Source organism: Chinchilla lanigera, unplaced genomic scaffold (genome assembly GCF_000276665.1).
Source record: "Chinchilla lanigera isolate Chin_1 unplaced genomic scaffold, ChiLan1.0 scaffold00065, whole genome shotgun sequence".
Classification (NCBI taxonomy): domain Eukaryota; kingdom Metazoa; phylum Chordata; class Mammalia; order Rodentia; family Chinchillidae; genus Chinchilla; species Chinchilla lanigera.
The window spans coordinates 11,971,778-11,998,008 of NW_004955466.1; the positions used below are offsets into that span (position 1 = coordinate 11,971,778).

The 26,231-nt window shown below is 42.1% G+C and overlaps 1 protein-coding gene, 1 long non-coding RNA gene and 1 other non-coding gene across 7 annotated transcripts in view; 1 reads left to right on the forward strand and 2 right to left on the reverse strand.

Annotated features, from left to right (window-relative positions):
• Positions 1–3,890: 3,890 nt before the first annotated feature.
• Positions 3,891–3,963, reverse strand: Trnak-cuu. The gene has a single exon. It is a non-coding gene; the product is annotated as a tRNA-Lys (tRNA).
• A 2,261-nt stretch (positions 3,964–6,224) lies between these two features.
• Positions 6,225–26,231, reverse strand: part of LOC102003638 — a 39,213-nt gene continuing 19,206 nt past the window's right edge. The window contains exons 4-5 of one of the 4 annotated variants that reach the window (XR_263316.2): positions 19,496–19,553; positions 16,778–16,904 (exon numbers count right to left, since the gene is read on the reverse strand). This is a non-coding gene — a long non-coding RNA (uncharacterized LOC102003638). Of the gene's footprint in view, positions 6,371–16,777; positions 16,905–19,495; positions 19,554–19,670; positions 19,869–26,231 lie in introns of those variants that run through there. The other 3 variants (XR_001236801.1, XR_001236799.1, XR_001236800.1) reach the window with 3 other exon arrangements.
• Psma3 (proteasome subunit alpha 3) lies at positions 7,705–26,175 on the forward strand. 2 transcript variants are annotated; one of them, XM_005399214.2, is made up of 11 exons: positions 7,705–7,813; positions 10,220–10,302; positions 14,625–14,748; positions 17,557–17,658; positions 17,730–17,803; positions 20,189–20,261; positions 20,790–20,855; positions 21,884–21,930; positions 24,872–24,939; positions 25,527–25,591; positions 26,024–26,175. In XM_005399214.2, the coding sequence occupies exons 1-11, from the start codon at positions 7,793–7,795 to the stop codon at positions 26,066–26,068; spliced, it is 768 nt and encodes a 255-aa protein (XP_005399271.1). In that variant the 5' UTR covers positions 7,705–7,792; the 3' UTR covers positions 26,069–26,175. The 2 variants fall into 2 exon arrangements, with proteins under 2 accessions (XP_005399271.1, XP_013377380.1); XM_013521926.1 differs by lacking the exon at positions 7,705–7,813 and having other exon boundaries at positions 10,219–10,302; positions 14,630–14,748.

Consider the following 26,231-nt stretch of genomic DNA (forward strand, 5'->3'; position numbering starts at 1 on the left):
TGACCTTGTCTTTCACTGACTTTAGATTGAGATTTTTTTTATTATTAAATAATATGAAAAACAAGACTTGTAACTGACAGCGTTTGTACCTATAAACTGACAAACAACCAGTGGGAGAGGTTAAGGAGTACAGGTCTCTGTTATTGGTTGAAATAAACCTCACAAAAAGATATATTGAGGCCTCAACCTCAGCCCCTACAAATGTGACCTTATTTGGAAACAGTTGTAGATGCAAATTTGGATGAGGTCATTAAAGTGGGCCCTAATCCAATATCACTGCTGTCCTGAATAAGGAAACACCATGTGAGAGAGGTACACGGAGAGCCCCGAGTGATGACCAAGACACAGATGAGCCACGCAGCTGGGACACTGGAATGCCAAAGAGCTAAACGGGACACCAGAAGCTAAGGGAAACATACAGAATGAGTCCTTTTTTTTTTTGGTCTTTTTGAGACAGGGTCTCACCATGCAGTTCAGGCTGGCCTTGAACTCACAACGATCCTCCTGCCTCAGCCTCCCAAGTGCTGGGATTACAGGCGTGTGCCACCATGCCCGGCTTCAGAACGAGTCTTTTAAAGGGATTGCTGTTCTGTGTCAAGGTCTTGTTAGGTAGTCTACGCAGGCCTTAAACTCATGGTTCTCCTCCCTCAGCTTCCTGAGCAAAAGAGTTTTTGGAGATTGTGTCAACACCATGATTTCGAGTTTCTAACCTCCCAGCACCACACAATAATAGTTTCAAGCTACCCAGTTTATGAGATTTTATTATGGCAGCCTTAGTAAAGTAATACAGTTCTTAAATTCAGTAGGTCAACACACCGGCCAGATACTGATTTAGCTGTCAAGACATATCCATGAACAAGCCAGACACTGTCTCAAAGAACAGACAACAACAAAACCTCATACCATCTGTGGAAAAAATAACAGTAGGGTAAAGCATGGGGAGGATTGGACGCATTGCCCAGTAATTTTTGAACAAACTAGGCAGGTGAGTTCGGTGGATATTTGAGAGGAAAAGTAATGCTTAAGAAACGGGCAAGGCAGGAGCCACACGGAAGGTGCTACCTAACATCCCAGGGGCGGAGAAGAGGCCACAGGAGAAACGGGGCAGAGATGGGCACATCTCAGGATGCATCACACGAAACAGTGCCCTCCGAGAGTTCTGAGTGGAATAATGGTAAGACTTGCTTTAACAGGGTTACTCTTGCTAATGTGGAGAACGGAGTTTAGGAAAACAAGAACTGAAGAAGGAAAATCAGTTAAACCATAATCCCAGCTCCTTGGGAGGCTGAGACAAGAGCACAGCAAATTCAAGCCAGCCTGGGAAACTTGGAAGCTCTGTCTCAAAACACATTTTTAAAAAGCTTACATGGGGCCGGGGATATAGCTCACTGGCACAGCTCCTGCTTGGCAAATGCAAGGTTCAGAGTTTGATTCCTGGTACCAAAAAAAAGAAAAAGAAAAAAAGAAAAAATTCGATTACAAAGGTTAAGGTGTAGCTCTTTTTATTACAGTTCTGTGCTCAGGGGTTGAGAAAAGCAAGGCTCAGCTGAGCAGTTCTAGTCCAGGTGGCATCAGCTGGAGAGAATCACCCTGCAGTCAGAGGTGGGTGGTGTCAGGGTACTCAGACTTCGTATAGCGCCCTGCAGTGTCCTAATTCCCAATACTCTGCTCACCTTATGCTTTCTAATAGCCCACGGCTAAAATTAATCACATGGCCAGCGGGGGAGGGAGAGTGCCAAGGGCCTGACTCATCCAAGAGCACTTTCATAACAAGGTTGGAGGGAAAGCGAGGAATCGATGATTCCAAATTTTTCGTCTGAATAAATACAGTGTTACCCCTATTTTAAAAAAAGAAAGAAAACAGGAAAACTACTAACAGAGGAACAAGTTTTTGGATAACAACAGTTACAAATCGGGTGTGGTGGTGCACGCCTGTAATCCCAGCACTCGGGAGGCTGAGGCAGGAGGATAGTGGTGAGTTTGAGGCCAGTCTGTGCTACAAAGTGAGCTGAAAGCCAGCCTGAATTGCATAGCAGGACCCTGCCTCAAAAAGAAAAAAAAAAAAAAAATACATTTTGTACAAATTAACTTTGGAATAGCTACCAGATATCCAAATGAGGTTTAAATTTTGAGGGGGGGGGTGTTAGGTAGGAGAATCAAGAGCACATTGGCGTGGTGGAAGCCCAGGGAAGAGGTTAACTGTCAGAGTGACCACATGGGTAACACATCTTTCGCAGTGAGACAAGAATGAAGTCAGAACCTCCAAGTATGATAGAAGGGAAATGTAACTCCCAACCTGTTAGATGTCTGATACACTAAGTTTGTCTTCTCTAAAATCAAAGAATGCATTGTAGGAACAATGGAGTTTAAGAGTAGGGAATATTTATTGAGAGAGAGAAAGCTCCTGTCAGAGGAACAGGAAGCGACCCATCTAGGTAGCAGGGGACTGCACTTTATAGGGAAATTTTGTTTGTTTTTTGTTTTTTTGTTTGTTATAGGGAAATTTTATAGAGCAGAATCTACATGAGTACGAAGTGGGTTACAGCTATGATCAGCCAGTAAGACTGTAAGTATGGCTGCTTAGGTGATACTGATCCAATGGGGAAGCAAGCCATGTAGCCAGTAGGCTTGGAAAGAACAAAGAACTTCCCAGGGAGGTGATGGACTTGGGGGGTCTAGGTTGCCCACCGAGGTGACTGACGTCTATCTACACCTTGCTAGATCAGGTGTCATCACTTATCTCGCGTTGGGGAGTATGTCAGTCTGCTCTTTTGCTGTTATCTTGAGGCCTGGCCTCCAGCTGATGCGCTCCAGCCACGGTTGTGTGTTTTCATCTTCTGTCTTGACTTCCTCCGGGGCCCAGCACTGTCTGTGTATAATATTTCTACCTAACTTAGCTGTCTACCATGGCAGGACAACAGACTAGGCCCGACCATTAAGACGCAGATGTAGTGAGGAGGAGATGGTCGGTGCCCTTTCCAGGGACATCAGCCGGCTAGCGGGGCTGCGGGGGCGGCAGGGAGGCCTGACTCGCGCGGGCCGGGAATGGAAAGCAGCAGCCGACAGCTGGAAGCTAATCGGTCACCGCCACCCTCAGCGTCACTACGCTAGGCGACGCTTTCGGCTGAAATACATTTCTGCCCTTTCCCACAGGACGTCCAGGGCCGCAGGGCGCTCGCTGGACACCCCGTCCTGCCGCCCGCGCCGCTCCGGGCGGAAGTCACGGTGCTGGCGCCGCGCTCCGCTCCCTGACGGCGTGGCGGGGCAGCGACAGCGGAGGGCCGCGGCAGGGGTGTGTCTTCACCTTCGTTAGCTGCATGAAGAAACCGATCGCGGCTCCTTTTTCAAGATAAAGTAGTGACACACTGCGTGCAGCCTTCTAACCGGCTCACACCCGCGCGCTTGCAGTCTGGCGAGCGGGCGCTCGCGGAAGGACGACAGGGCCCTGGGAGCGCCGCGGGAGCGCGGCGAGCAGGGCCAAGGCGCCGAGACGTCGCTTCCCCGAAAGTCCCCAGAGAACCAACCGACCGCACGGGAGGAAACCCGAAGTCAAGCAGGCAGGGGACGGGACTCCCACGCGCGGGTGGGAAGCCGTGGCTGCCACAGCCCAAGTTACCCAAAGCCGCGCCCGCCCGCAAGCAGCCCCGCGCACGCGCACGCGCACGCGCATGGGCCCCCGCCCGCGCGGCCCAAGGCGCTCTCCAGTGCGCACGCGTAGCCGGCGGCGGCGCCTTGGCGACCGCTCCAACGTTCTTCCAGAGATCTGTTTGGAACTGGAAGTAGCTAGTTATCTTATCTGGGGTGAAGGACACTTAATTACAGTGTTTTAGCAAAGGTACAGGGTTTGGAGAACACTGAGGGCTTCAGCGAAAAAAAAAAAAAAAAGCTCTCGCCCAACGTGGGGCTCGAACCCACGACCCTGGGATTAAGAGTCCCATGCTCTACCGACTGAGCTAGCCGGGCAGCTGTGAGAAACCTTTCCCAGTGGCCCTTTAGAGACACACAAGGCGCTCGGCTTCCTTTCCTGTTTCTCTGGGACTGTGGGATGTTATGGAAGCGAGTTTTGAGGATTATTACTAAGGCCGTCTTCACGCATTTATTGTTCAGTGGCACTCGCTTTAGAGTTCGCATTTTAATATCCGGCGAGGCAGTGCTCGAAGCCCCCGCCGCGCCGTCTGTCCGGGCGGCCCGCCAGCTCCGCGGTGCGGCTCCTCCGTCGGGGCGCGGATCCGAGCGGGCAGGGCCGGACTGCACGGCTCTGAACGCCGCGGTTAAAATGTGACCTGAGGGAGCCGCCGAGGGCCGTCTCCCGAGCTGGGGGGCGCCGCGCGGCGGGGTGGCGGTTGCTGGCCCTGTCCTCGTGGCCAGGGCGCTGCTGAAAAGCAGGAGGGGTAGAAAATGTAAGGTGGGGCTGGGGATTTAGCTCAGCGGCAAAAGCGCTTGCCTGGCAAGGTCGTGAGTTCGGTCCCTGGTACCGGAGAAAAGCCAAAAAAAAAAAAAAAAAAAAAAAAGTAAGGTGCCTCACCCGCAAACCCGCACTTAGGAACGAATACATTCTAATTAGTCACAATTTTCGCTTTCATTTGTAAACCGATTTATTTGTGATTATTTTATAAATGGGTACAACGGAACTGGGAAGTGAATTAATTAGTGTTTGCATATTAAAAGTATTATTTATCTTAATACTTGGTACATATAACAATATAACATTATTGAATATGTTATTTAATCATTTATGATTTATTAAAATCATTTATTAAGTACCTATCATGTACAAGGCATTGTTTATGGATTATACTCTGATAGCCTCAAAAAGCATATCACCCTATAAGAAAGATGAGTAGCTGGGGGTGGAGGTGCACACATGTAATCTCAGTACTTCGAAGGCTGAGGCAGGAGGATTGCCTTGAGTTCAAGGCTAGCTTGGCATACATAATGAGTTCAAGGCCAGCCTAAACTATATAGTAAGTGAGACCCTGTCTCAAAAAACAAAAAAAGATGTGTAAATTCCATACGAATTTTATATATACTATCTCCAAATGTAATTTGGAGTAATTGGTTAAAACAAACAAATCTATATCCATTTACGTCATGTAAAAATCAAGCAAATAACCAAAAAACTGAGAGCATAATTCACAAATCAACAATACAGTCTCAAGGTGGGCAGTTCCCCTAGCCAGTTCAGAAAGAGTACCCACATTCTTAATTATGAATGAGCAGAGTGTCCCAGTCACTCACTGTTTATTACACACAAGTGGTGAAGTTATTTAAAGATTTAACTAAACACCTCAACAAGTTTGAATACTTGAACCTTCCTATGACTATATCCTTTAGCTTTCCTTCAACACTTTCTTGGCCTGTGTTGGTCTAAATTAGAACCCCTTATGAAAGAATTGCAAGTAGAATGTTTAATGAGAGGTAAGTGGCTAGTCTTCCAAATAACCTCTAATCTTTTATTCATTCAGCTATGCAAGAATAAAGCCTAATCATGAGTTATAATGCTTCACCGGCTGGGAGAACAATTCAAATTTGTTTTCCCTTTCCTTTCTGCAGCCAGTTCTTCAGCAGGCCCCACAATCTGAAATCCATCCACACACTTCTTCTCCACTTGCTGCCACTACAAAGCACTTTCCTTCACTGATGTGCCCGCAAGACTGCAACAAGTGAGAACTCCTTTAATCATTTAAATCAAGTAGCATAATTTTCATGCTATAAAAACTTCTGATGATTTCATAGCAAAAAACCAGCCATCAATGTAAAATGGATGCTCTATCATTAGAATAATAATTAACTGAAATAAGAATCATCAGGTGCTATGCTGGTGGGTACATGATCGAGGAATAAGATGCTGTTTACATAGTCTCAAGTTAATTTCCCATCAGATATATATTAATGACAAAGGAAAAACCAGAAACCTTATATTGGAGAAAACATCACCATGGAACTAACTGATATCATGTGTCTCCTGAGAATCTTCTCTGATATGTATGAATGAAGGTCACTGCTACAGTATTTCTCCAAGAAATGCATCACCTGAATTTAATGAAAATATCAGATAAACCTAAATTAAGGAACATCTTACAAAATAAACAACTGTTCCTCAGAGATGTTAATGTCTCAACACTCGGGAGGCTGAGGCAGGAGAAGCTGTGTGAGTTTGATGCCACCCTAGGCTACCCAGTGAGTTGAAAGCCAGAGATCCTGTCTCAGAAAAACAAAAACCAAACAAACGATAATACTCCAACAACAACAAAAAGATGTAATGCCATAAAAAGTAAAGAACCAAGCAACTATTTCCCAGGTTAAAGTAGACTGCAAACATGACAGCTGAATGGAATGTGCGATTGATTCTTCGGGGAGAACAGCAAACCTATGAATAAAGTAGGTAGTATTTAACTTTCTGATTTTCACAATTGTAATATGATTATGTAAAATAACGTTATGTGGCGGAAATATACACTGAAGTATTTAGGATTTATAAATATTCTCCAGGCTTTTTATTTACAATATTATTATCACTATTATTATTGTTGCCTTTTTGAGATAGGGTCTAGCTAGGAAGTTCAGGCTGGCCTCGAGCTCACTTTGTAGCCTGGGCTGGTCTCGAACTCCCAATAATCCTCCTGCCTCAGCCTCCCAAGGGCTGGCATTACAGGTGTGCGCCACCACACCCGGCCTACAATCATATTAAAATTCGGCCGCTGTAAGATCTGGTTCTGTGTCTACATCTCTAATTTCTCTTCCTGTCTCTCTCCGACTTAATCTGCATGGCAGGTCAGACTTGATAGTTCCTAAAATCAGCCAAGTTTTCCCTGTTGCCAGTTTCCTGAGTCCACTCAGCCTTTTCTTATCCAAGTTTCAGTTGAAGTATCGCTCCTTCAGAACACCATTCCCTGGGCACCACGCCGCAAGTTCACACCATTACCTCCTAACTCACTCTTCTCCCTTCTCACCGCTTACTGCGAGGGGCAACTATTTTGGCTATTTCTGGTTGCCCACTTGCACAGAACGCAAGTTCCATTTGGAATGGCGGTGTAACTTGTTCATTTTATCAGCAGTGTGTAACAGCACTTTCAGACATACTATTGCTCAATGAATCTCTCTAATAAGGATCGTTAGCCTGTACTCTACAAAGGGCACCGGTAGGTCGGTAAAATTCCAAGTCAGGTTGAGCTTAGAAGAGATCATTGAAGTGCAACTTCTACTCTGCAGCCTGAAGAGCGCGAAGCAGAGGCCATGCAGATACTGGGTCAGAACCAGGAGGCCAAAAACAAAAGGATGGATACTTCCTTTCTGTTTTCTCTGTTCGTTCATTTACTTTTTTTCAGTCTCATTACACAGCCCAGGCTGGCCTCGAGCTCAGAGCGCACCTCCGGCCTCAGCCTCCCAAATACTGGGATTACAGGGGTGCGCCACCACGCCAGCAGTTTTCTGTGGTTTTTTTGCGGGGGGGGAGGTGGAGAAGAGGGACACCTCTCTGCTTCAAGAACAAAAAGAAAGGTATACATAATAATAAAAGATAATAACCATCAGGAAAGGGATGACACAGCTTCTCAAACAAGCAGCCCAATGACTCAGGCGGCCGAATGCACTGAACTCTTCCTTTCTGCGTCTGCGCGCCGCGCGCCGCTCTCACACGCCTGTTCCCCACACTCCTCTTCGAGCCACAGCGGAAGAGGCTATTGGTTGGAAGTGCACCAATGGGAGGGCGTGTTACTGGCCTGCCGGGGCTGCGGCGTAGGCGAGGCGCTTTGGGCCTGGACTCCGTAGGAGCTCGGGTGGTTTGGGCAAGATGAGCTCGATCGGAACCGGGGTGAGTTGTGTCCGACTCCAGCGATCTAGTGGGAGGGGATTTGCCCGCGGTGGGGGCTGTGGCCCGGGGCGCCTCGGGCCGGCCGGGGGCCTCTCGCCTCTGGCTGAGTGAGACCCGCCGGCGGAGCCCCGAGCGGTGGGCCGAGTCCGGGGCCGGCGGCTACCAGGCTCTGCAGCTCGGCGCTCGCGAGCTTGGCGGGCAGGAGCGCGGCCGGAGCCGTCTGGGATTGCTGAGTCACTTTGTCGGCCGCTCGGGGAAACCGAAAATGGAAACCCGCGGGTCCTGAAGTGCGTGAAGGGGTTGGTCCTCGCTTCGCCCCCGATAGCCCTCGGGGCAGCGCCGCCTGGGGTGCGCGTCCAGGACCCTGGGCCGCCTTGGCGGGAGCCGGAGTGCGGAGCCCGGATTCTGAAACGCTGCGTCTGGTACATCCGCTCAGCTTTTCCGTTGTTCCACCTTTCCTGTACAGATTACTTAATGGCACTTTGAGGCACTGATGCTGTAAACGTGTAAACGATCATCTATTGAGGATGTCGGAGCTGGACTTCTTAACCCGTTTGCTGACTTTGTGCAGCGTATTGCGTTTGTGAAGTCTTTTGCTTGCTTCTTTTATACTTCATGTAGACAAGTTTTTAAGAAATCTGTTATTTCCACCAAAGGTGTATGGATTTTTTCAGTGTATGTATTTCTGCATACTCAGAAGATTTTCATATGCATTAAGTCTGTGTTTGACAGGCAGTTTTTATTCTAGTTGTTTAAGTGAAACTGTGATTTATCTTTTTTCTACTTTCAACCCAGAGCCAATACATAGCAAGTTGTTTCTAGCTGCACCCTCAAAAGGTACTTTCATCTCCTCTGTTCTCCAGTAAACCCATCCCCATTTTTGGAGTTTCTGATCACTGGATGCCTATTTTTGTTGTTTTTTGAGAGGGTCTGGTTATGTAGTCCACACTGGCCTCGAACTCGTGGCAATCCTCCTGCCTCAGCCTCCCGAGTGCAGGGATTACAGGTGTTTGCCATCACACCTGGCTGCGTTCACTCTTTTTGACTCTACAATTCACTTTCCACATGAAGCCAGATTTTTAAAAAATTTCTCAAATTTAGATCAAATTGCCTGTTTTATAAAATACCACTCCCTACTACCTACTTACACCCACTGCAGCCTCAAAGGCCCTCAGAACCTGCTCTCTTGCTGGTGTAGTACACATGGTCTTGCACTTACTGTGCTCAGAATGTATGTAGGTGGTGACCTCAGAATGTAGGTAGGTTGGTTGAGCTCCACTTGTTGCAGCTATAAGGTCTTTGTGTCAAATGTCAGGAAGGCCGGTTTCTCTGCCCTGAATGAATGCTTCCTCGCCACTGAAGTCTGACTCTGATAGAACTACTCCAGCAGGGCTTTCTATGATGAACCACTCTGTAGTACTTCCATCATTTTACAGTTTTATTTACTGTCTAGGGGTTTTTTTGTTTTTGTTTTGTTTTGAGACAGGGTCCTGCTATGCAGTTCAGGCTGGTCTTCAATTCCTGGCAATCTTCCTGCCTGAGCCTCCTGAGTGCTGGGGTTACTGGTGTGCCCTGCCATGTCCGACTCATTTTACTGTTTTATTTTCATTACCTTTTTTGGTTTAGTTTTGTGTCTCTACCTAGATTTGTGTCTGATTGGATTAAAACTGAAGTATTTCATGACTGAGTGATTATCTTTGTATTCTCACTTAATGACACACAATAGGTGCTTGCGGGGAGGCAGGGTCTCCACAGGGTCTCCCGATCTCATTGTGTTAGCCAAGGCTGGCCTTGAACTTGTATCGTCTTGCCTCAGCCTCCCGAGCGCTGGGGTGACAGGTGTGTACCACTGTTCCCGGCATAATGGGTGCTTATTAAAGACGAATGTTAAACGCTTTGACCAACATCCTTCAGTTAGTACAGCTACAAATTTCAGTGTTCTGACTGGGCTGGGGGAGGAGCTCAGCATATAGTACTTGTCTAGCATGTGCCAGGCCCTGGGTTTGCTCTCCAGCACTGCAAAAGTAAAAGTTCGGATTTTGTTTCTGACATCCCATAGTGACTTTTAAACAAATGTGTTGGTAGTTGGATGTGCTGGCCCATGCTTGGAATCCCAGCACTTGGGGTGAGGCAGGAGGATTGCTAGTTTAAAGCCAGCCTGTTTCAAAAGAAGAGAAAAAAAGTGAGTTTTGTATTCCATGTGAATGAATTTTTGATCTCCTATGGGTTAGATCTGTTGTGTTTAAGGAGCAGAAATCTGACTTTCCCTCAGCCACTGCTGCAGCACTGACATGCCTCCCATTCTTCCTCTGCACATTCCCTATGCTTAGAACATTTAGGGAAAAATGATTTGTTTGGTTGTTACTATCGAAAGAATGTATGCTTATTCTTCCATTTTTTTATTAGTATGACCTATCAGCTTCTACATTCTCTCCTGATGGAAGAGTTTTTCAAGTTGAATATGCTATGAAGGCTGTGGAAAATAGTAGGTAAGAAACATTGTTTTACTTGAAGTTAATAGTAGGTAAGAAACATTGTTTTACTTGAAGTTAATGTTTTAACCAGGTATTAACTTTATTTGGTATAGTTTTAGTAATTAAGTTTTGTTTCTTTGACACAACTAGTATATGTCTGAAATCATCTCAACTTAGTCATTTCCAGTTTTTTTTGGTTGGCCAGACCTTTCCAGCACCAGTCCTGTATTTGCAGTTGACCCCACTTACATAGCCATGTCTAAATCTAGTGCAAAAACCTCATTCGTTATCTTCTGCCAGCACATTTCTCTTTTTGAAATTCTTGATTTGTCATTGTTTTCCTTGGCCATTAGGTTTGTGACTTTGTTGTCTTTCACTTCTTATCTGTTCTACGTTTTAAATGTCCTGTGCAGTTGTCCACACATTTGTCTCTGCAGTTTTTATTTTTTTAATTCTTTTCCATTGATGCTGTCTTGCTCCAGAATAGGAGCAAGATCACTAACCACCTTTACCTGTCGTACTATTTTCCTTTTTCTGTCTTTTATTTTTTATCTATTTTGGGGGGGGTACTGGGAATTGAACTCAGGACCTCACACTTGCCTCAGTCTCCCAAGTGCTGGGGTGACAAGCATGCACCACCACACCTGGCGTAGGTGTTTTTATTTTCACTCCACAGTTGATTGAATCTGAAGTTGTACAGAGGACTTAACTGTATTTATAGTTGAATCCCTTTTTTAGAGAATATTCTAAGGAAGGGGTTAAGACCCTCTTGTTAAGCATTTGTTGGCTGGAACAAACAACACTCTGTCATTAATGTGCTTTTCAGCTTTTGGTGCTGAGGACTGAACCCACAGCTTCATGTTTGCAGGTGTTGTGCTACTGGGCTAATCCCCAGCTTCTACTGTTTTTCTAGGAAGGCTGGGGTGTGGTGTGTGCTGGAGTGGAATCCATAGCCTTGCACATGCTAAGCAAGCCCTCTGCCACTGAGCTGCATCCCCACCAACTGTGGATCAGAAATACTGAGGGGAAAGTACAGGGCCGGGGACATTGCCCAGTGGTAAACAAAGCATATACTCGCCATGCATGGGACCTGGGTTCAATCTGTAGCACCAAAAATTACAGCTGTAAAACCAGTAGTAAACACAATTACCATTACTAACATTTTAAATAAAAAATATCTTTCCCAAAATATTAAAAATCTTAATGAGGGGCTGGGGATTTAGCTCAGCGGCAAAAGCGCCTGCCTGGCAAGCGCAAGGTTGTGAGTTCAGTTCCCGGTACCGGAGAAAAACAAAAACAAAAACAAAAAAATAAAAAATAAAAAAAATAAAAATCTTAATGAGAGGTGCCATTGTTTACCCGGTTGGAAGTCTTTATCTCAGCTTCATGAGAGGTTGGATTCCACACCGTGTATGTGCATAGAAGCAGATGGCCTCACCCAGACATACGGGAGAAATAACACCACAAACTGCTCATTGGGGAAATCGGGCTGAGTTACAGACAAAACTATAAACTCGGTATTTCACTATATACTTAGCAGAAACATCATTTTTGTTAATATCCCTACCAGTTTCCACATAAAGTCTCTAGAACTGGGAAGCAGATGAGAAGGCTCATAGCACTGGACATGTTTTATATAATTTCAGTTTTTGTCGAGAAAATGTACTGTTTGTTGCTTCCTGTGAAGGAGCAGCTCACTGTGTTCACTTTAGGGAAAGTGTCGTGAATCTGAGCACAAATGAGAACCCTCTAGCCTCCCCCAGGGTCTCTGAGGAAACAGTGGTCCACATGCTCCTCCCTTGATGCAGTCCTCATGTTTTATATGTAGCAGAAGTACTTTTGCCTCTGGTTTCACTACTAGAATACCACAAAGGTAGGATTGATATTTAGTGAAATTATTGCTTCACCAAGGACATTGTTTGTTGGGACTGGGTCTCGATGTGTAATGCAGGCTGGACTTGAACTCATTGTGTAACCCACGCTGGCCTCTTGGTCATAGCAATCCTCCTACCTGAGCCTGCCAGTGCTGGGGTCCTGGGATTATAGGTGTGTGCCACCATGCCTGCCTCATCAAGGACATTCTTAACTGAAAGTAGCTCTTTAAGCTGTGAGAGCACAGCAGAGAGTGCAGTTCTTAGTTTACCAGTACTGTCTGTTCAAGTACCAGTGTGTTAGCCACACTCTTCTATACTGTCAGTGCCAGTATCCACAGAATGGAACAGGCACAGATGAAGTCTTTATATTCCTTTTGGTTTGTTGTTTTCTGGAACAAGATCTCTTGATACAGTTCAGGCCAGCCTTAAACACACTATGTAGCCCCATGCTGGCCTTGAACTCCTGGCAATCCTCCTGTCTCAAATTCCCAAGTTCTGGGATGACACGTGTACTGTTATGCCTGGTAAGGCCTTTGTATTTATTTGTTTGTTCATTCATTTGAGACAGGGTCTTCGTAGGCAGTTCAGACTGTCCTTGAACTTGGTATGTAGCCCAGGCTGGCTAATTCGTGTTGATCCTCCTGCCTCCAGCCTCCCGAGCGCTGGAATTACAGGCGTGTGACATCATGCTGGCCCATATTGGCTTCATGGACTCGCAGGAAATGTTTCAGGAAATCCAGTTTCCAAACTATGCATTGACAAGTTTTAGTTTAGAATAAAGATTGTTTTAAACACAAGGAAGGTAATTGGAAAGATTAGGGAAGGATTACTGAAGTGGTAGAGCTTAAGTTCAAGACATAGTTAACTTTCCTGGCTTAAAAGACATTGAGGCAAAATCGGACCCGGGGTGAGGGTAAATTCACCTAGTATGTGGTTACATGCCAGTGGCTTTCCCACTTTCTCAGGGCTTTTATCAGCACGCTGGGCAAGGAGTTTAACCTGGAGAGAGGGGCCACTGCAGGTGTGGAGGGCAATGTCTGGAAGTTTCGCCGAGCTTTCGTGTGTACTGGTTCATCTTTGGGGATGAAGCACCACCCTTTTATCAGGTTGGGAGAGGCCTGCGACTGGCACAGCCCCTCCACTTTTGAGGTTATGAACTCTGTTTTAGATTCTCAGCAGTGAAATCAGGCTAGAGATCAGGCTGAACAATTTAGAGAGGTGGGTTGAAGAAATAGAAGAAATACTGTTACAAGAAATGGTAAGAACCCTAATGCTGGTGGTTATTACAGAGGAAGATGTGGGCATACAAGAAATTCTGAAGAAAAACGTCAGTAGTAAATAGCTCAACATGGAGAATGAAGGAGGAAATCAAGGGATTACAGTTTGGTGATGCTATTACCAAAAAATGAGTTTTTTTTTTTTTTTTTTCTGGGTACCGGAAATCGAACTCATGACCTTGCGCTTGCTGGGCAGGCTCTGTGCTGCTGAGCTAAACCCCCAGTCCCAAGTTGAGATATTTTTACCCAAAAACTGTATAGTTTTTTATACTTCATACATTTTTTTATACTTCCCTGCTGTGTTTTTCTGATCAGAATTACTTTTTTTTCCTCCTCAGAGAGAGGAGGAAAAAAAAGTAATGTACTACTTTTTTTCTAGTAGTACATGTTGTTTTTCCCTAGTAGAATTCCTCACACACACACAAACACACAGCGCACTCTTTTTTTTTTTTTCCTTTGGTTTTTCTCGGGTACCGGAACCGAACTCACGACATTGCGCTTGCCAGGCAGGCGCTTTTGCCGCTGAGCTAAATCCCCAGCCCTTGCACTCTTCACATGTTAAGCATTTTGCACCATTATTTTGAACCTTACAACTGTATGAGGTTAAGTACCAGTAAACTGTGAAGTCTAATAACAACATGTACTACTAAAACATGTACTACTAGATAAAAAACATGTACTACTCGCTGTGTAGTACATGTTTACAGTACATGATGACACTGATTACGGGCAGTTGGTACATGTCTTAATTTTCAGTTTTACTTAGTAGAGGTGTGCAGTACATAATGTTATGTGGACTTGGCCCATGTACATGACACATCTTAATCCCTTGTTGTGTTTCTTCCTCTCCCTTTGCCACTCCTCCCTCCTTTCTGCCGAAGATCTGCTCCCTCTTTCCTGTTATCTCTTATCTTCTGATGGACATCTTTGTAACCTGACTAGCTTGCCAGACACAGTGCCATATTATACTTACTTTGCTAACACTGTTTAAATTTACTTTTCGTCAGTTGTTAACGTAAGAATTTTTTATACAGATCTAATTTATTATACTTGGGCTTATTTTTCTTTCTGGTTTTTAAATACATTTAAGTATTTGATGTGCTTTAAATATTACCTATTGCTATTAGTTTTATTAGAAAGTTTCCTCTATTTTTAGTAAAACATAATTTTCTTCTCTTTGTTTCAGTACAGCTATTGGGATCAGATGTAAAGATGGTGTTGTCTTTGGGGTAGAAAAATTAGTTCTTTCTAAACTTTATGAAGAAGGTTCCAACAAACGACTTTTTAATGTTGATCGGCATGTTGGAATGGTAAGGTCACATTTTAAAATGTTCATCTCTGTCCAGTTTCTTTCAAAGTAACTGTAATGCATTAAAATGGGTTTTTAAGAACTCATTTATTTCCTTAATGTTGAGGTAGTGGATAAATGAACTACAGAGATACTCTGAATGAATGAGTTACTGGGTTTGAACAGTTTACTGTCTAAAAGCAACGTTAACCATCTCATAGCCTGATTGATTGCAGATGTGAAAAATCAAGCTACCTTAAGAAAAGGAGTGGGGGGCCTGTGTAGTGCATGCTTATAATCCAGCCAAAGGTTTTTGTATCCTTTGTGGAGATCACTGTCAGCACAGAGATGTTATAGTCAGATAGAGAACATATAGCAAGGTAGAACACTGGGAAAAGATGGATCGAAGCTGTCTTCACACAAGCACAAGCCAAGCCATACAGTAGTGAAGTCACCCTGTATACACGGCAGGCTTTCCAAATGTTTCTAATTCTGCTACATGAAAAGGGAGCACTCCGTGCTTGGTACCATGCTGTGAACATAAACTGTCTAACTTCATCCTGACAGCCAAGGGAAGGTAATGTGAATTCCATTTTTATACTAAACAGATGCAGCTGGGTTTCACACGTGGGCTTCCTGTTACTTCAGAGCCCACAGGACCCACTTCATTTGCCGAATGCTTTGCAGTTTTTAAATGAGATGCAATGTTATATAGACACAAAAAAGGACTGGTAAAATGTAACCAAGAAGTCATAAAGCCCATTTTAGTTTCTGCTTCAGTGATTATATTCTCTAAACAGTTTCTCTCCTGACCAGACTGATTAGTGCCAGTAAAACTGATGGGTTTTGATGAAACTTGCCAGAACTGTAACCTAGGTAGTCTGGAGGTAGATTTAAAGCCAGGAATCTGATGGCATTCTTTATAGTTGGAAACTGGTGAAACATTAGACGCTGAACTCTGAGGGTGAGAGAATGAAGGCATAATCTCTTCACAGTTCTGATCTTCAAAGTGATCTCAGAATTATTAGACTTCACAGTTTACTGGTACTTACCTCATACAGTTGTGAGGTTCAAAATAATGGTGCAAAATGCTTAACATGCAGAGTGCGCTGTGTGTTTGTGTGTGTGTGTGAGGAATTCCGCTACTAGGGAAGAACATGTTTAAATGTTCAGATACCACTTCTAAATTCTATAAATTTAACCTAGCAGTTTCCAAGATTTGTTGGTTCATGCATGGTAACTTAAGTGTCAAAAGGTTTCTATTCATGGCTTCTGTAGGTCAAAAATGCTTCGTATATAAGGTTTTGTAAAGTAATTGGGTCCAACTTAAATTTTTTGGGGGGGTATAAGGAATCGAACTCAGGACCTCACACTTGCCAGGCAGGTGCTGTGCCACTGAGCTATATCCCCAGCCCACCAATTTAATCTTTATGGTCTAAGAATAGTAGCTGTTTAGGAAAAAAAAAACAAACCACAATGAAAGGAAATTTTTTTTTTTTTTTTTTCAATTTTTTTTGTCTTTTTGAGACAGGGTCTCGCTATGCAGTTCAGTTTGCCCTTGAGCTTACTCTGTAGCCCACGCTGGTCTTGAACTCACAATGATCCTCCTGCCTCAGCCTCCCGAGTGCTGGGATTACAGGCGTGTGCCACCATGCCCAGCTAGGAAAATGTTTTTAAAGATTAAAAAAACTGTTCACTAATGTATGCATTGCATAACGCTCTACACTTTGGAATCCGATCAGATGTTGCCACCTCAGTTGCTTTTCCTTTTTTTTTCTTTTTGAGACAAGGTCTTGCTCTGTAATTCAGGCTGAGGCTGGCCTTAAAACTGTGTAGTCCAGGCTGGCCTTAAACTCACGGTAACCCTGCTGCCTCACTCTCCTGAATGCTGGGATTACACATGTGTACCACCATGCCCAAGGAGGATCATTGTGAGTTCAAGACCAGCCTGGGCTACAAAGTGAGCTTAAGGCCAGCTTGACCTGCAAAGTGAGACCCTAATTCAAATCAAAACAAAAAAATCCACATTGATTTTTGCATAGTATTATTTTACTTTATTTTAGAGAATGTCTCACTATCTAGTCCAGGCTGGGCTGAAACCCTTTATTCTCCTGCCTCAGCCGCCTCAGTCCTGTGATTACAGAGATACACTACAGCTTCTCAGAGGTTTCACAGCATCTGAAAGGAATGTGGTAAAATAACAATGTGAAACTGAGTTCCCTTTTCTTCCAAATTTAGACTATCCCCCACTATGTATAACCTTGCAGTGCCCCAGGGTCTCTGAGTACATATGCAGCAACTATAGATCTAAGCTACCAATCTCTTCTAAATTTTTTTGGTACCAGGAATTGAACTCAGGATCTTGCACTTGCCAGGTAGGCGCTTGTGCCACTGAGTTGTATCCCTGGCTAAGCTAGCAATCGTGAATGATTAATGATTTTGTTTTCTCGCTGTAGTTTATTAGCGATCAGGCGAAATAAAAATCATGTGTAGTTGTGCTTTTTAGATCAAAACTTAGTTAACTTTTTGAACACAGAACTATATACATTTACTTTCTTTGAGACAGTTTCCTTAGCAGTTTAGGCTGGCCTTGAACTCGAAGCAGTCCTCCTTCAGCCTCCTGAGTGCTGGAATTACAGGTGTGGACTCCTGTGCCCGACCAACATAAACCTATTTAAATCAGGCTTCTTACAGTGAGGCTGTGACTGGGGAGAGGACTAGGATAGGAATATTCCTTCTGAGTATGACCAATGCACAAGACAGCGAAGTCGTATTTGTATACTTCTGTAATAGGAATGTGTTGTTAAACTGGTACTTTGTTTTCCCGTAGGCAGTAGCCGGTTTGCTGGCAGATGCTCGTTCTTTAGCAGACATAGCAAGAGAAGAAGCTTCCAACTTCAGATCTAACTTTGGCTATAACATTCCACTGAAGGTAAGTTGGTAACATTGAAGAGCCTTTTGAGCAGCACTAGAAATACACTAATAAGGTCTTCTTCCTTGTAGCATCTTGCAGACAGAGTGGCCATGTACGTACATGCTTACACCCTCTACAGTGCCGTCAGACCCTTCGGCTGCAGGTAGGAGCACTGCGGGACACTCCAAAGGCAGATGTGCACTGAGCTATCTGTCTTTCCTCAGCACATTAGCCCTTCTCACACACTTCAAAATGACAGATTCTCACTACGAAATACAGGGCATGGATTTAAAGTGTACAGAAAACTATTTGAATAATGAAAGAAATGACACATCTTAAAATGATGTTAAAACAACAAACTCATGACTTGAATGTGATGGTAGTTAGTTCTCTGGCATTAATTACCTGATCATCTCAGGAAATCCTGAGCTCGTGATACATGTTGACATTAGGTAGCTAACTGTACTTTAGTATTCCTTTTGTTTTGTTTGTTTGTTTGGTTGTTTTTGAGACAGGGTCTTGCTTTGCAGTTCAGGCAGCCCTTGAGCTCTCTTTGTAGCCCAGGCTGGTCTCGAACTTGCAACGATCCTCCTGCCTCACCTCCCGAGTGCTGGGGTTACAGGTGTGCACCACCACACCCAGCTGTACTTCAGTATTCTTAATTTCCATCTGACATGCTTAAAGCACTCAGGTAAAATACTTTTAAATGGAGTTTGTCAGTAACAAAGTCATACAAAGTTACTTTTGTGATTTTCTTCACAGAATATTTCTGTTGGTAAGATTAAGTGTTCGTGTTTTCACTTTTGGGGAAGGTAAGGATTCCATGGCAGCAAGATCCAGAATGGGGATTTCCAAATACGGCTTCTGCAGGAGACCTGTCATGACTATATTTTCCTGAGAAGATTCTTGAACTAGTCAATCATGCTTGATCAAAATAAAGTACTGATTAAAATCTCAGTACTTAGCTCAGGTCCTACCTTTGAGTTTAAGCCAGATTTACATTACTCAGAGAGACACATATTAAAGAAGACTTGAGTTACTGTGCTGGCACTAGGGTAGACCTGTGGGTAATTTAGTATTATTAGAGTGAGTTGCTCTGAAGAACTCTGCTTTGACTGTATAGAATAACTGTCACTTCCTCCTTCCCGCTGAGCTGTGTACACCAGTTCTTTTTCTGTGTTTGGTAGTCAGCCATAGATGAGTGTCACCAGTGAGGAAACCTTAGACAGAGAAATAGGCTACACAGGTCAAGCCAAGGAGAAATTAGAATTTCTGAAACTTGAGTTCCCTGGCTGATGACCCTGTCTGTTTTGGTACCGGGAATTGAACTCAGGACCTTGCGCTTGCCAGGCAGATGTTTATGCCGCTGAGCTATATCCCCAGCCCGAGGATAGAGAAATACATGCTGAGTGTACTGGGGCAGCACATTCGGGAGTGACATCTTTCTGGAGAGGGGCAGTCGGGTGATGTGAGATGCAGACAGAATGGATGCAGCAGGCAGGGTATGAAATCCCATGGATTTCAGGTATGCAAAGGCAGGCAAGTGTACTTGATCTGCAGAGCATGAAGGCTAAGAGGGGCTGCTTCACATAGGAAAATACAGAAGACACAGAAGCCTGTGCTCCATGGTAAGGAGTTTCTGTGAAGGAAGTGGTGAAAGGTTTAAATCCCAGCACTCAAGCTGAGGCAGGAGGGATCCCCAAGAATTCCACCCAGCCTGAGCTACATAGTGAGACCCTGTCTAAAACAAATGTTGAAGGGTTTCAAAATGACAGCGGTCAGTTACATATTGTGAAATGCAAGTCTCCCAACATTGTGGAAGAGGGAAACGGGTAACAGAAACAGGAGGGTATACCTGTTAAAGTGTTTTCCAAATGTGAAATTATAGCTATGATGATGCTCGTTTCTCTTCTCTAAAACAAATACATCACAATTTCAGAAAATCAGCAAATCCTATAAACATTTAATGCTTAACTTTTAATGCTTAACTTTTAACTTATGAGCATATATAGTATATAGTATAGTATATATAGTATAGCAACACATTTTTTATTGTAGAAAAACGACTGGAGGAATCCTGGAGAACAGAAGAGTCACAGATGCAATTTTACTTTTAGTTTCCCTCAAATTTATGCTTTTACTTCTCAGGTCTTCTCAGTAGTTGTGCTTTCCATTTACCCTTACTCCTTTCTCCGCACCGCTGCCTCCAAGGATAGTTTCACTTAATTCTAAGCAAAGAAGGCCACATAAATTTTGATGATATTTAGTATGGACTAGTTTTTATTATGTGACACTAATCAAAGTACTTGAGATATATGTATATTAGTAGTTCGTCTTAGAAACTGTAATTTTTTTTCTTGGAGACAGTCTCACCATGTAGCCCAGCCTGGCCTCAAACTCAGTGATCCTCCTGCCTCAGTCTCCCACCTGCTGGGATTATAGGCCTGTACCACCCCACACGACTATAATTGGTTTTCATCACAATTTTTTTCTTAACAGTTATAAGGTACTAAGAAAAATGTTTTTTAAATTTCTTGTTTTTCTGCAGTTTCATGCTTGGGTCTTACAGTGTGAATGATGGTGCACAACTCTACATGATTGACCCTTCAGGTGTTTCATATGTGAGTAGCTTTGAATTATCTTAAATTCTTCTGCAATGTAATGGTATTTAATTAACATTTCTCTCATCTTAACTATATGTAACTTTAAAACTAAAAGGAATGTTTTCTTGTTTATTAAAATAACCTATGGATGCAAGGCAGGAAAAGAAAATCTTGAGGGTTTCAATGTTACTTATTGACACTACATAGTGAATATATTTTGAGTGTGGTTTTTCATTACTATAAATATTAAGCAGTGTCTTTAAAAGAGAATATATGGCTGAGCGTCTGAGTACTTCTTTAGAAGCATGTACAAAAGCCTGGAGACCCAGGACCACTGAGTATGTGTGTGTGGGGTCCAGATTCTAGAATGAAGCTTGGTAGTTTCAACTTTTTTGAGCTCCCAGATACTCTTAGTGTCTGGATATGTTTTTCATACTTGTTTTTGAGTCATTAATGTGTTTTCATTAACTTTATTATGGAAACTGGTCATTAATGATAGTGAAGAATATTAATTGAATGATTATATGGTTCTTGTCTTTTTAATAGGGTTATTGGGGCTGTGCTATTGGCAAAGCCCGGCAAGCTGCAAAGACAGAAATAGAAAAGCTTCAGGTAATACACATTTGCATTTTCTAGAAATGAAGATTTACCACAGACTACACAATGTAAGGATGCATTTTGCGCCTTGTACAAAGAGCAGTTTTTTGAAGCTGTTAAGTGACTAAATAAAAAAGCTGGATGGCTGTAAAAAATGTTTAATGCAGAGGAATACCAAAGAACTAAGTTCATTTATGGCTCCCTAACTTGAAAATTCAGGTGTTCTAAAATTCATGAGTTCATATCATAGAATCAACTGCAATAAAAAGATATACATTTTTTTTCCTGTATCATTTCTTTGGGACACACATTTTATGTCCTCCAAGTTTTATATTACATCTCTGGCTGAGCTTGAGTACTTCTTATTTTGTTCCTAGCTAGACAAAGCGCTATACTTCCCCTGTTAAAAACTTCTGTTCCCCAAGAGCAAGAAATTTAGCTTTTCATGTGAAAATTTTTCTTAAAAGCCCAGGTTTCCTTTTAGTAGCAGCAAAGTCTTTATTGCTTATTAGAAGTTTGCCTAAGGGCAAATAAAACTAACTACAGTGAAGGGTTTTTTGTTTTATTTTGCTTTTTCATTTGTTTTTCTGATGATCTCATTATATAATTCAAGCTGGTCTTGAACTGTAATTCAGGCTGGCTTCAAATTTGCTCATTTGGCATCACATATGTGGTCCAGCAAGCCTGGCAAGATGTTTTTTCAAGTCGTTTTAATTTATCTTTGTATGATGCAGTTAATTTATTTTTTTTAATTTTTATTTTTTGTCTTTTTGAGGTAGGATCTTGCTATGCAGTACAGGCTGGCCTTGAGCTCACTTTGTAGCTCAGACTGGTTTCAAATTTGCGATAGTCCTCCTGCCTCAGCCTCCTGAGTGCTAGGATTACAGGGGTGCACTGATACAGTTAATTTAATAAATGGTTTTTAGATCTAAGACTGTCTCAAGAGATTGGGTTATTAATTATAAGTTGGGTTATTAATTACAGTTGTTCAAATGGGGACTCATAAAACTTCAACTCATAAAATTATTATATTTTTTTGATAGATGAAAGAAATGACCTGCCGTGATGTTGTTAAAGAAGTTGCAAAAATGTAAGTTCAAACTTACCATTCACAAAAATATCACACTTAACCTTCAATATGCTGTAAGTTAATTGTAACAGGCTATTTTGTTGGAAAATAGTATAATACAGAATTTTTAAGAGATGAATTTAATTTGGAATCTTCATTAAGGGGGAGTATCTTTTTTCTTTTTGGTGATAGGGATTGAATTCAGCCTTGTGCATGCTAAACATGCACTCTACCAGCAACCAACTCAGTCAGTTACATTTTTTAGTTGCAATACATGGGATGAGAAAATTTAGCTTTGGAGAAAAAAACAAGTTGGAATTTAAGACTAGCAGAATATAGTGGATTGCCAGGAGTTTCAAAACTTTCAGTAACAGTTACCTTAGATTGCCTTCAACAAAGTTTATACACTTTAATCCCAGCACTCAGGAGGCTGAGGCAGGAGGATCACCACAAGTTGAAGGCCAGCCTAGGGTACATAGTGAGTTCAAGATCAGCCTGAACTATGTAACAAGACCCTGTCTCAAAAGTCCAAAAAAAGAGAAGCTTACCAACTTCACCTTTGTGTGTTTGCTGCTGAGAATGGAACTCAGGGTTCTCACATATGCTGAACATGTGCTTTAATATGAAGCTATACCCTCAGTCCCATAAACTACCTTTAGTGTGGTTCATAGCTAATTATTTCTATGCATACTCCATGAACTTGCCTCTTTTATATAAAATCTGCTGTTTCTTTGCGAAAGACTTAATTTACTATTCCAAGTTTATCATAAAAGTTCTTTCAACAAGAACAGTATTTCACAACTTAAAAGCAACTTAAATTGGGCACAGTAGTGCCAAGTATTCAGGACATGAAGACAGGCGGATCCTGAACTCTGGGTTACACTGCAAGACCCTATCTCAAAAAACCAAAACCCAAACCAGAACAAGCCATGGTAAAACAATGAAGTCTCAGAAAACCTAAGTGATTTCTATTTCAGGTACACAAATTAAGAGTAACGAGGGCCGGGGATATATTTTAGTGGCACAAGCACCTGACTGGCAAGCACAAGGTCCTGAGGTCGATTCCCAGTACCAAAATTAAAGAATAAAATGAGTAACAATGAAGTGAATAAGCCTGGGTTATTGTACCAAAATAAAAATAATTCTAGGTAAAAAAAACAACAAAGAGGTATTTTGTATTTTAAAAGTTATATAGTCCAGCTGGGCGTGGTGGCACACACCTGTAATTCCAGCACTTAGGAGGCTGAGGCAGAAGGATTGTTGCAAATTTGAGACCAGCCTGGGCTACAAAGTGAGCTCAAGGCCAGCCTGAACTGCATAGCGAGACCCTGTCCCAAAAAAGACCAAAAAAAAAAAAAGTTACATAGTCCTGAGATTTCACAGCAGCATAATTATGTGACCATGGTCTAGTGAGTTCATTTTTAGTCCACTGGTGTCGTATTTTACTTCCAACATGAGAAAGAAAAAAGTCACAGATGCTGTTATATAATAAGATATAAATGTACTCTATCTTTCAAGCTGATGGTTTCATCTTAACTGTCCACCATCCCTACTGCCAGCTCGCCCATCTTCCCTCACTTGGCTTCAGTTAAGTCAGAAGCAGACATTTTTAAAAGTTTTTTTATTTTACTGTAATACAATGTACATTTTTTTTTTACAATGTACATATTGAAAATATAAAAAAACATAATAAAACAATTTCACAACAAAATAGAGAATATACTGTATATCATGTTAATATACTGTATATCATGGTCTTAAAAGAATGGTCAGCATGTAACTCAGAGTACAAGTCACAGACAAAAAGATTCTCATTTATAAAAAAAACAAAAGGATAAAACTTCCTTTGTAATAGAAGCAACCATTCTGTCAGTAAAAAGTAATACTAGGAATTAAGTAGTATTATCATTGAATTTGTGCAACAGTTTAACATGGAACACTGAATAGTTTCTTTTAGAACCAGTGCTTTGAAGTTAAGAAGTCAGCCTTTACCAACTGTTTATATTTAAGTATGGTGATTGACCTCTGTAGGTTTTTGTAGGAAAGCCAAGGATGCTCCCCAGCAAGGCTTTAGAAGCTGCTCTAAAGCCAGATGTGGTGGTGCATGCCTGTAATTCCAGCACTCGGGAGGCTGAGGCAGGAAGATCACCTGGAGTTCAAGGCTAGCTTGAACTACCTAACAAGACCTTGCCTCAAAACAAACGACAAAAAAAGACCCTCCAAAAGTAAGGTGTGCCAGGTAGCAGTAAAGCTTTGACACTTAACTGTTTGATTATTTTTCCTGTTAACTTTGTTACTCGTTTCAGTTTATAATACACAACACTGGGAAGCCAAGTTAGGTGGCATATAACCAGTTGTAAAATAAACACCAGAAAAACAATTAGTTGTCTTTTAAAAGAATTTTTATCCTTTCTGCTGAGACAACATGCAAAAACCTGTATAGACAAGGCTTCAAACTTGGAGCGATGATCATCTTGACTCAGGCTGCTGGGGTTACAGGTGTACACCACCAGTCTTACCTCAATTAGTTGTTTTTTGAAGTATTCAGTGCACAGCGAAAAAAAATCCTGAAGAGGCATGCTGTATAATGGGCTTTCTCAATTTCAATCTATGTTCCTTACCAGATGGTTTTGTTTGTTTGTTTGTTTGTTTTTTAGTTTTTTTCCAGTACCGGGAATCGAACTCACAACCCTACGCTTGCCAGGCAGGCACTGTGCTGCTGAGCTAAATCCCCAGCGCCTTACCAGATGCTTTTTAGAGAACTTTAAAATAATGCATCAAAATAAACAAAACTTTGAGAGCAAATACTCTTGTATTTCAGTGTGTATACTCTGTGTTTTCTAATGTTTACTGTGTATATAAGTATAAATAACTTGCATTAAGAAATGAGTATTCTTAATATTTATGGGTATTATTGGTATTTGAAGGTGACCAAGTAATAACTTGTCCTTTTCTGTTCTAGAATTTACATAGTACACGATGAAGTTAAGGATAAAGCTTTTGAACTTGAGCTCAGCTGGGTTGGTGAATGTAAGTTATTTTTGGACATTCATTTGCTCAGGACTCAATGGTACTGCACTTAGTTTGCAAATGCTTCCCTTTTAAAACAAAGCCAAAGCATAACTACCAGGTAATTCAGTGAGGAAAAAGTTCTGCTTAATAACTGAAGTTATGAACAACTGATTACTTCATGAAACATCTATTACATGGTTTTAAAAACAACTGAGAAATGATTTCTTTCTTTTGGGGGGGGGGCGGGTGTACCAGGAATTGAACGCAGGATCTCCCATTTGCCAGACCTGGTCCCAATTTCTTTCTTTCTAGCAGGGTTAACTATAGGACTTCAGGGCTAGGCTATTTCCAAAATCTAATCATGCTATAAAGTAATGCTGACAATATAAATTGTAACTTCATTTCTAAGAGTTACCTTGGGCACATTTCGTCTCACATGGAAGAAACACAAAATGAGTTCGAAGTATCAAGTTGTATTACTCATAGTACAAGTTTACAACCTTAGATGAATCATACCAACTAAAGATTAGGTAGATTATATGATACTACAGACATCATATAGTTCTCATTTTTAATTTCACTTAAATATGTGTCTTAATTTACAGTAACTAAAGGAAGACATGAAATTGTTCCAAAAGATATAAGGGAAGAAGCAGAGAAATATGCCAAGGTAAGCCAAAGCACAAGAACTCTAGCTAGAGTCATGTATTGTAAGTCAGATTAGTTCATAAACTGACAAAGTTGAGTCTTAGTGACAGTTTGCAACTCAAACGTTTGTAAGTTGGAGGCTTACTATATTTAATTACAGTAATAAGGAAATCTCGATTTCTATTAAAGAGTTGCACTGAGGATACAAACTGTACGTTATCTACAGTGGGGATAAAGCTGCAAGCTTTTAGGACATTTAATGTTTTCATTTCTTGGTTGTTACAGCAAGATATGCTTAATTATCGTTTCCTTGGGTATTCTAAGGCATTGTTCATTTTGTACTTGTGAGTAAAGGCAGTGAGCAATGCTCAATAGAGTCAGGTAACTGTTAACCACAGATGTGGGATGTAACGATATTTTAAAAACTGAATTTTACAACTGTTTCTCTCAACAGGAATCACTGAAGGAAGAAGATGAATCAGATGATGAGAATATGTAACAATCACTTGAGCTTTAAATTTCTATGACTGTCCCTTGCAACTGTTTAGCCCCTGGATTATATATATCCCACTGCTGAATTTTCATTAAAATTTTGTCTTGTAACAAGTGAAGTTTGGTAATATCCATCTGACAAAATTGGCCTGAGGACATTTGTATAATAT

Excerpts from the sequence above, each read along its gene's own strand:
- Psma3 (XM_005399214.2), top strand. The coding sequence starts at position 7,793 with ATGAGCTCGATCGGAACCGGG. Across the intron at positions 14,749-17,556 it reads TTGATCGGCATGTTGGAATG|GCAGTAGCCGGTTTGCTGGC; the intron begins GTAAGGTCACAT and ends GTTTTCCCGTAG. Across the intron at positions 17,659-17,729 it reads GCTATAACATTCCACTGAAG|CATCTTGCAGACAGAGTGGC; the intron begins GTAAGTTGGTAA and ends TCTTCCTTGTAG.